Below are 10,731 nucleotides of genomic sequence, written 5' to 3' on the forward strand. Positions count from 1 at the left end.
CAATCGGCTATTAGAAAACAAGTAGCCCATATCATTTTACATAACTTTAATTGATAATGCAAAAGTTATTGGTTCTATCAGCTAGGGTTCTGTGCTGAGGCTAAGAATCACTTCAGTGTATTCTTATTAGTGTTTAGATACAATAAGGCTTATAACAATAAGTATGGCTGCATATAAATTAACACAAAGGCATAACACATCACTATTCACAAGCATTGCCATGCATAAGGAATAAACCATACTTGACGGCATACCCTACATACTTGACATAATACCCTTCAAGCCACCACAGGGGCATATTGTGAGGGTGTTAAGTCACCACCTGTAAAAGATGAATAAAACCACATACAAAATCAACAAATTCATTCAAACCTACACCCACAGAGGCATATATATTCATGCAAAAAACTTTTTAACTTACACGTATGTGCACATGTACTATCAACTAACATACGTATGCACCTAAAAATGTAGTAAAAATCTATCCAATAACGTGGCAAATTAGAATTGTAAGTAAGAAGAGGAAATTCTACTATCACATGGACATGCAACTCATGGTCTCTGCCCCTAAAGACACAGGCAGGGAATGTGACACACTCAGCAGACAGGCAGCAGAGGCATCCCCCCCACAGAGAGGGATGGAAGGAGAAACGAAATCAAACAAAGCAGGACAAGCAATACTGTAACGAGCACTACATTCTTTAATTGCAGTCCCATGCAGTCACGCGGGAATGGTTTTGACAGCAAAACAAATGAAATTAATGAAAGTGCATGCCTTTATATAAAACTAATTATTCTCTAGATGCTGTGGATGGCAAGTGGGATATTTGCTTTCTACATGTATAACCCAGCAGTTACTATCCCGTCTTGTCCATGGGAAGAAGGAGTCCTTGAGTCTGATAGTTCTGTCATCTATTTCCTGAATTTTATAATCATGATCCAAGCAACCAATGTACGTTGGATTGCGAATAATAGAAGAGACCTCGGTGCTAAAACATGTGGCTTTGAATTTATTTAGTAAGTTTAACCAAGCATTGGGTCGCTCTTCTTCTAATGATTCTCGACCCAACTCCAGAAGCATTTCTGTGATGCGTTTTGTTTTCTTGTAACAGTTTTTAACAAAATGGGCTCGCCTGAGTATACTTGTATAAGATAAACCTTATTTTCCCAAATTAGGGGCCAAAAAATCAATTATGTCTCATTTATGAAGGTTTGAACTCCATGGGTTCAACGTTCAATACCGAATGTTATTTTTGACCAAGATGAATGGTACAAACCTTTTTGACTCCATAATATTTAGATAATTATATTCACTTATATATAATATTTATTACTCAATTGAAGACTGTTGTATTTTGGATTGTTATTAATAAGCTCATCGCTATTATGTGACATGAATATCTTGTTGCTTACCTCTGCATGTAGAAAGAAGCGTGGGCGAGATATTGAACAAACTTGATCATATTTTATCACAAGTGATCATATCCAAACAGTATGTTCCCTTCTTACTGATTGGACTAATTATTTGTTTCAAAAAAATTACTCAAATATCACAACAGGAGACAAGAGATTTGGCTATACAATTCAATTTAAACTAAGACTGTAAGACAACCCTAAGAAGCATGAAAACAGAGCAGCAGCAAGGCATTTTGGTCCATGATTGCACAATCTATTTTACTTTTCTGAAATGCAAGAATTAAAAGATACTATAACTTAAGTTGGTGTAGGGTTGTGCTTTTGCACAGGCTGCTCGAACTTTTTTCTTGTGTGCTCTAATGAAATGAGGGCACATCTTACATTCCGTGAAATAAAATTGGTCCTGTGCCTCCTTCATGAGTAAAGTGAGTAATCTGACAACTAGGCTTCCTTGCGCTCTCCCCTCCCTTCTCTTCCCTCATGCACCCCCATTTATGCTCAATACACTCTCCATGACATCACAATTTACACAGGCAAATGCCACCAAGCTTTACAAAGAGTAAAATTCCAATACCAACATCTCATATGAAAAGGGACTCATTCAATTCTACATTTTCCAAAACATGTGGGAATTACAACTAAGAATAAATATTAGATTGTTATCGTGAATGTGAAAATGTTCTTGATATGATATGGCATATGGGGCTTACCAACATCAGGGTGCCTTTACCACTAAGGCCCCTTTCCTTTGCTTCATTCAGAAGATGCCGCATGTTTGCTTCCAATTGAATGTCACCAGTGTGATCAGCTCCAAAAGACCAATGTTTCTCAGTTGGAATGATAAATCTATCATCAAAGATTGTCCTTGCGGGATCATTTGCCTCATAATGAGGATTTAAGGTTGTTGCCATCCAGTTCCACTGAAAAAAACCAAAGAATACACGGATTTAGTATTAATAGAAAAACATACACGCAAATATGCGTAGAGTCACAGTGGCCTTCTCCCACATATATCGTACATGGATGGATGGATGTATGGTGGGGTCTTCCTTAATTTTTTTAAGCCAACAATGACTCAGTATTTCAACTCTGTGATTTTAAATTGATTTTTAAACTCTTACTTTGCGACCTACTCAACACTAATCCATTACATGCCAGGAAAACCAAAAGCCAAAAAGAGGCAGCAAAAAAAATGAAAAAATCTAAGTGGCGACTATTATACTGACTATCCAGGCACACTGGCTTTAAAAAATAGAAGTGACAGGTTTTCAGTTGTATTTACTTTGGCAGAAAGCCATTTGAGTCGATGGGTCTATCATTGAGTAAAGCAATTGCATGGTAACAAAATAGCAATTTTATGTTTCAAACAAAAATTGAAACCCCAATTTTTTTTGTAAGTTGACCACTTGAAAATGGAACTCATTTTCTTATCTCCCAGTAATATCTTCAAAATGATAAGTTAGTTTCATCTAAGAGATCCTGCCTAGCAATCACCATATTTTAATACACATAAATTAAGTAATACCAGAGGGTGCCTGGGAAAAAAAAGCAATTGATAAACATGATAAATAACAGAGCAAGAAAAGCCACAGCAGAATGGATTCTAATGAAGAAAAGTTGAAGAAACTAATAAATTTATAAGACATCACTTTAGATAACCCCATGCAACGCTGGCCTCAGTGGCGGCGGGGTAACGTCCTCGCCTACCAACCCAAAGGTCGCAGGTTCGATTCCCACCTAGGTGGATTTCCCTCCATCAAGGGCTTAGTTGTACAGGTATGTGATTGTCTTCAATATAATGTCTGTAATGTAGGGTTAGGTGGAAGAAGGGACTATTAGTCTCAACCTCGCCCAATTAAGTCGATAAATAAATAAATAAAATGCAACATGCAATGCTACTTTAAACGTAAATGACAAAATTCAGAAGTAAAATGAAGATAAGTGACAAGAAGGGAAGAATACCTGAGGAAAAACTAGAATCAAAAAAGTCAAAAGTATTTGGATGGTGAAATTGCTGTTGATGAAAATGAAGAAGATCCTTGGGAAAAGTGATGCTAAGCTGCAGAGGATGCTGAATTTGCTGCAGTAAAGGATTTTCAAAGAGGTAATCTCCAATTCATATAAAAATCTCTTCTAAATCACTCAAATGTTTCTGGAATGAAGATAGCAAACAAATTAAGAAGTTTTCTGCAACTATACAATGGAAAACATGCAAATGGACTTCCAAAAGAAAATTATCGAACTTAAACCTAAGAAGAAGGGAACAGGACAAATGGAAAAAAAGTTTATCATCAGTCTTACTATATAATGATAACAAATTATTTTTTAAGAATCATTTCCAAGTAATGGAATTAAAAGCAGTTAACTCCTATGAAAAAACACCAATTTGGCTTTGGTAAACCTAGAGGTAAGAGAAGCAATTTTGTAGCCGAGAGTTTTCATGGATGAGTGAATTCAAGACTATTCAAGGAAATAGATTTGAGCAGCAAAGGGGAAAAGATCAATATTCAGATTAATGAACAACAACTGAGAGACCAAATATGGCTGCAGTAATAAAGGAAACACCTCCCATTAAAAGCTACAAACAACTAATAAAGGACCAAAAGTAAGGAAAAGGTAGATTTGCTAAATAATGCAATGCCTCGAACGTATAGTGAAAAATCTTGTTTGAACTGCAAGAAAAATTGAATGCTGGGTCTATAAAGATAAAAATCAGCATAATATATTCTTCACTAATGATAAAATAATATCTGCGGAGAGGTAAGACCTGATGAAAATCTCATATCAAATTCTCACTCTTCTTAATTTGATGCTGCACCCTACTTTTCCTGGTTTTTAGAAGAAAATGACCATTTCCAGACTTATTCCCCGCTGAGTTTCCACCCTGGAGACAAAAAGACATCATGAATATAAACATGGATAAAACTGGGGAAAAATGAGAAACATTTAGTGCCTATGGGGAAGAATCAATAGTGACGGAAGTAGTACAGTTACTCAGCAAATGACGCATTTTACCACAAGAGGAATCCATTGAAAACCACCAACACAAGTCAGGAAGGATGGAATCACTTGATTTAAAAACATAAATCTAGATTATGCAAACAATTTATTTAAGCCCCAAAAGAATACTAGATTTTGATAGATTGAATGATGAATACTATATGAAGAATATCATTAATGAAAGATTCCAACAAAGGGTGGATCAGGTAGGATTCTGTTAAAAAATTGCCAAAAAGATGAGAATCTTGTTGGCCTGAAGGTATAAAAAAGAAATACAAAAAATATGCCTGGAAAACTTAGACTGGAATATGTAAAATATAAAACTGTACATATGAAAGTAGGATAATACAAAGAAAAATAAATTGGCTGAAAAGAGAAATACTTGGATAACCAGAGCCAATCAATCATTAGATGATAACTAATGATGATAATGATCTTTGAGTACATATAACTTGTTCCATTATCTTGATAAGGACAACAGTTATCAAATAATAACATCACATTAGGAAACATTTTTCAAGGGCAAAAAGTGAATGGCATAATAGTCACCACCAAGGACAATAGGAAAATGTACAGATGTAAAAGTGATTACTTAAAATACACACATTTATTTTTTTATTTAACAATTCACCAAAAAACCAACCAAATTGGAATTTACCGTAGATTATTAACAAAGTAATCAATGAGTAAGAAATAATAAATAATTACAAAATACATAATAAGGATAGAATGTGGTTATATATTATTTATATTACAGGAAATATGATTTTGTAAACTAAATTACTCAACACCTGCACAGGAGCATAAAGTGGTTAGGTCAAAACATGGACCATAAGTTATAGCGCAATAATTAGAGGGGACAACTGTGGATTGAGGGCATTGAAGTTTTGCCGGAGGCAGTATATAAGAGATCTCTAGGTTACGGATAGGTGGCACTGGCGAAGGTCAAATAATGGCAAGTATTTCTTTTTGTGAGAGGGGACATGAAGAGAGAAAGTATAGAGGAGTTGGCAAAACTTGTAGTAGCCATTCATGATTCCATGGAGAAACTACAGATCAGCTAGTGCACATCTCTGTTGCAGGTAAGTAATTCTAAGTTCGAAGAGCAGTTTGCACTTGGTGAGATTTTGAAGAGAGGGTAGGCAAAGCCATACTATATTAATAAAGAAATAATGAGTTCTTATGAGGTTCGTAGGACAAGCTGTGGACCAAATGGGGGAACAGTAATCCAGTATGGGGAGAATGCAACCAGAAAATATTGCCTTGAGAGCTTAAGGATTGTCAATTTCAGTGAACCTGAATAGGAGACCAAGGTTTTTGATGTGTGAGGTAAATATAAGCCAGGAATCAAATACTACTCCTAGATCATCATGAGCAATGACATTCAGGATGGAGTGGTCGGAGAGGGAATAGGAGGATATAACAAGATTGGTGCATAAGGTGAACGTGAGGATTTTGGAGGGTTTATGTTCAGCTTCCAAGCAGAGCAGCATTCGATGATGAAGGTAAGGGTATCTTGGAGGGTGGCACAGTCAAGTAGTTGATGACTCTCCTCAAAATTTTGCAGTGCTCAGCATAAAGAAGAATGTCGCAGTTGCGGGTAAAGAACAGGGACGGTAATATCAACATAAAAAGTTTACAGCTGCCACAAGTCAAATTCCATACAAGATATGTACAGCTGCGACTAGTTAACAGTAAAAAAAAGAGTAAAAATTAAAAGTATAATACAAGATTGAAATAATCAACAACAATTATGACAATTAATGACAAGGTTGGCTCCTGAAGATTTTTGCTTCAGTGCACTGAAAACTTGGGAGTCACTGAATGCTCCAAAATTAATGAATCTCCAAAATAATTACAACATTACTTTGAAGGTATAAGATCAAGGACATACAACTTCCATTATAATCAGATGAAGTTTTGCCTATTTGATGCTTAGCTGGGTTGTTCAGTCTTGAATTACTGTACACTGCAAGAATTTCTACCAACAATGTTGATCAAACACCATAAAACTTACAAAAATAGCAATGCTCTTTCTTACCTTGATATCAGGTAAATTTATTGTTAAATAATGGTTGAGGGAAGCAACAAAAGCTCCTGGGGCTTCACATAAGTGTACAGTGTTTAACTCCTTAGTTTCAATTGACTTGGAAGGAATGAGGCTAAAACTGCACACGGTTTCAAAAAATTTGCACCAGGCCTGAAAATGTAATCATGATGGAAAAAATTATTAAAACCAGTGCCAGGGGGACACCATGGGAGTACATTCCTGTGACCACTTTTATATGATTAAATTTTGAGCCATATCGCATGAAACCACACCCCAAGCAAGTTTAATTCTTTTCATTACTCAAACCAACAAATAAAAGATTATAATGAAGTTTGGCAGCTGAAGAATATTTTTATTATGACTCTGATACACAACATGTTCAATACAGCCAGTTGGTTATAGCCAAAACGGTAAAGATCACTTAGTGAAATCTGAAATGCAGCCTAGCATTAATTAACAATCAATATAATAATTAATTTATTTGTTTTATGACTTTATCGGGGTGAGTTTGAGACTACAGAGTCTTTTCTTACACCTAACCCCTACACATTACACTAAAGACAATTACAAACACCCAATAATGAATATAATCAAAACAAACTAGCATCTTATTGAGATGGGATACAAAAAAATAATATGTATAATCAATCATTGAAATAAAAATTTATTACTAATAAGTTACAAAGGTTTTAATTTCCCAATTATGGTGTTGGTTTATAACTAAAAATATAAAGTAAATATTTTATTCAAGTATTGTAAGGGTGCTTTTAAAACTTATAAACTACCAATACATCAGATACCATACACTTATTATTATTATCTGGTATTCTACCGGTTAAGGTAGGTTTTGGATGGATACAGGCTACATAATACGTAGTATCACAATAATTCCCTTGCCTCTCCCAACAAAAAACAACCTGAAAGCGAACAATACAATAAGCCCCTCATCACTTCTCAATATTTCCATCTTCCTTCCCTCATTTCATTTAATATGCCTATCCTATTCCTGCTCCTTCCTCATTTGCCCAACATTCTCCCCTCAATCACAATCTTCAACACCCTATTGCCAATTAAAGTGTTCTTATCACCATTTTCCTTCCCATCCGTTTAACCTTTTCCAGCCTTCTCCACACCCACATATCAAAACCCTCAAGTCAATGTCTATCATCCTGCATCAATGAACATGTTTCCATGCCATACAAAAAAATGCACCATATCAAATTTTTGTCAAACCTTTCTTAATGTTCATACTTAACGTCCCAGTCATCGATTCCCTCCTCCTTGTGAAAGCTTCTTTGCTTAAGGCAATTCTTCCTTTTTTCCCAACTACTTTCACCATTTTGATGAAATGTAACAAAATGTAACATAGAGAAATGAAAGCTAGTCATAAAATAGAAAGGCAGTGAAGTCAAAAATATTTAGAAAACAGGGACCACTAATCATTACATAGAGAGATATTTTGTAGGTAGACAAATATAGGCTACCTGCACCTGCAAGTGTTTGGCGGTGAGGAAGATCAGTGATTTTGCTGCTCTGAGGGGGGATATGGGAGGGTCTTTGGAGAATAGATCAGGAGCCCGCTCATGCCCAATTTTAGGAGGAGAAACCTGTAGCTGCTAGGACTAATACTCTGATCTGTCCATCACAGTAGCATGGGATACTTGATTGAGGTAGTTTCCTGTTGCTTTCCTCAACAGTGTTTTTAATGTGACACTATCACTCAAATTGCCATTCCACTGGGGTTAGATAGATACATACCTTAGTTAAATAAGACATAGACAGATAAGGCATAGACACTGTGAGAACCTTTTGCCTAGCTCATACCTTTCCACCATTCCCTACAAGGAACACGATTACCAATGCTCCCACCAGTGCAACTCTAGCGGTGAGAATATGTGAGCCCATGAGAATGTGAGAGCCACAAATCACTACGACAAGAATGAACACACCACATCAAACTGATGAGGAGGGTGATTGGAAATACATCCATCATTTTGAATATATATACAGTTCTTTCTAATTGTAAATACGTTTTCAGTTCTTTTGTGGCTTCATTATGTTCCAAAAGGATTAATCTCCTTCAATATAATTTATGTCCTTATCAAACGCAACCTATGTATGTTAGAATATTGCAAAATAGCAACATAAAGAGGTGCAATTATCATTGCTCATGCCAACACAGCTCTAGAGGTCATCAGAATTGACAAGGCCTTCCACCACATCAAGGTTGTATGAGGGTGGACATAATTAGGTAGATACCCATGATTTAATCCGCAAATAAACCTGAAATACCACTGTTAATAATATGCCTCAGATGAAAAATAAAGGAGAGGAATTCCCTGAGGAAAACCAATTTGTATTTTGGAGAAGTTGGGTCATCAACAAAAGTATTTGTTATTGATGCTCAACTGAACTACTTCAAAGGGAAGTAGAAATAGATGCTATGTAAAGCAGGCACAGCAGAACAACCAAGACAAAAGGAATAATACCAGACAAAAAATCTACAAACAGCTGAACCACAAACATCTTGGGTGGAAATAATAATTTCATCGAAACAATCTTCTGAACGTAACTTTCCAAAATGGAGAGGCATGGGCAATAATAGTAGCTAAAAGGAGTAAATTATCAAGACATAGTTGGGACCAAATGGCAAGATGAAAGTTTCTATTTCTGGAAATGTGGACGTGAAGGAATAGAGAGCAAAATCCCAGAGGAGATACATGAAATAGCAAGCATGAATGCAATAATGAAAATATACAGACATCAAAGATCCTCCTTTGACGGTTGAGTACAGAAAACAGAATGCAGTATACCTGAGTGAGTAATTCTGCGCCAACCTCCTCACGTAGCTGCCTTTGTATTGCCCCAGCTGGATTCATTGCTGCTGTATGCCTATGCCACTTTTCCAGGGGGAAGTCATTCAATTTGCTCTTAACTTCATTTAGTCTATCTTTGAATTTTATTAAATCTGCAATCTATAAAGCAATAACACAAAAGTTCAGACGGCATATTTACTGGTACCTCTTTGGGTACGAACTTACTGAATCATTATACCCTTGCTGCAAAAAAGTGTATCATGTAATAATTTCTAACCACATACTGACACAAAATAAAATTACACCTTAATAATTAAATCACCCTAGGGATTAATAAAAACGTGACATTAATTTGAACAATTATGCACAAGTCTTTGAACAAATTTCGATTAATATATTTGGTTACTTACAGCCCATTTCTTATCTTTGAACATGGTCGTTGGATCTGGAAGTTCCCAATCATGATGTCGGTTGAAGAAGTACTTCTTCTCAAACTGCAGCATTGCTTGCAGCTCCATTACTAAGATATTGTGCTAGATTTGCTAGCAAAATCCAGGTAAACAATTAGCTCGTTAGGGAATGACCGTTCTTCACTAAAGAATGACTAGCATGCTTATGACACACCTAATTAACGAGAAACAACGGGGCTTAATGCGTTCCCTTCAAGTATAGAGCGACATTTACCATACTCATTGTATTCTGCTCGCATTCATGAATTGTAAAAAATAATAGAATACACATACGCTTCGCTCAGTGACGTGAAATACTCCCTAACTTTCGTGGTTTTCAAACGTAAAAAACGTCGGAAGTCATTTATCACATGCTCGCGATGTGAACTTAGCCCACACTCTCAAAGCACCCCCTATCATCCTATAAATTTGGAAGTGGTAATTCAAACTCCATCAATATAACATTGAAATAAATTTCGATAATGCGGTGAAGAAGTGAAGTGAATCCTTTTTACAAATTTACAAAGTAAGGGTGACATTGGTGCGCCATACAAAAAGATGAAAGTACTCTCAGAAAGTAAGAATGGGAAACTATTAATTAAACCATGGAAGATTCAAGAGAGATAGAAGGAATATATGAAGGAACTACGGGGTAAAGACAACGAGGCCAGCAAACTTAGACATACGTAGAAGGAGAATATGTCGTAGATGAGGATAGCTTAGATCCAGACGTACTAGATGGTGAGAGAGAAAGGGCATTAAGGGAGCCGACATCAAATAAAGCCGTGAGGATAAACAACTTCCCGCGGGACTTCTTGTAGGGCGTGGGAGGAAGATTTTCTATGGTATGTACTATAAATAAGGGAAGAACTTCACCAGAGGATTTCATCAGATAAGTTTTAGTTCCAAAAAAAGGAAGGGGATCCATTTGTGATGACTACAGAACAACTTGTTTGATTTCACACGCATTTAATGCAGTTCTCAGATCAATAGGAGTATT

General features: G+C 36.1%; 1 protein-coding gene across 2 annotated transcripts in view; it reads right to left on the bottom strand.

Moving 5' to 3' along the window:
- The window catches only part of aft (cap methyltransferase 2), a 37,626-nt gene extending 27,535 nt beyond the window's left edge, over window positions 1-10,091 (bottom strand). The window contains exons 1-5 of one of the 2 annotated variants that reach the window (XM_071588914.1): window positions 10,026-10,091; window positions 9,693-9,906; window positions 9,280-9,441; window positions 6,458-6,616; window positions 2,127-2,336 (exon numbers count right to left, since the gene is read on the bottom strand). In XM_071588914.1, coding sequence (XP_071445015.1) covers window positions 2,127-2,336; window positions 6,458-6,616; window positions 9,280-9,441; window positions 9,693-9,800 — 639 coding nt within the window. In that variant the 5' untranslated portion in view covers window positions 9,801-9,906; window positions 10,026-10,091. Of the gene's footprint in view, window positions 1-2,126; window positions 2,337-6,457; window positions 6,617-9,279; window positions 9,442-9,692 lie in introns of both variants that reach the window. The other variant, XM_071588913.1, reaches the window with a different exon arrangement.
- Window positions 10,092-10,731: the final 640 nt, after the last annotated feature.

Source organism: Hetaerina americana, unplaced genomic scaffold (assembly GCF_022747635.1).
Source record: "Hetaerina americana unplaced genomic scaffold, ioHetAmer1.1.p SCAF_30, whole genome shotgun sequence".
NCBI lineage: Eukaryota > Metazoa > Arthropoda > Insecta > Odonata > Calopterygidae > Hetaerina > Hetaerina americana.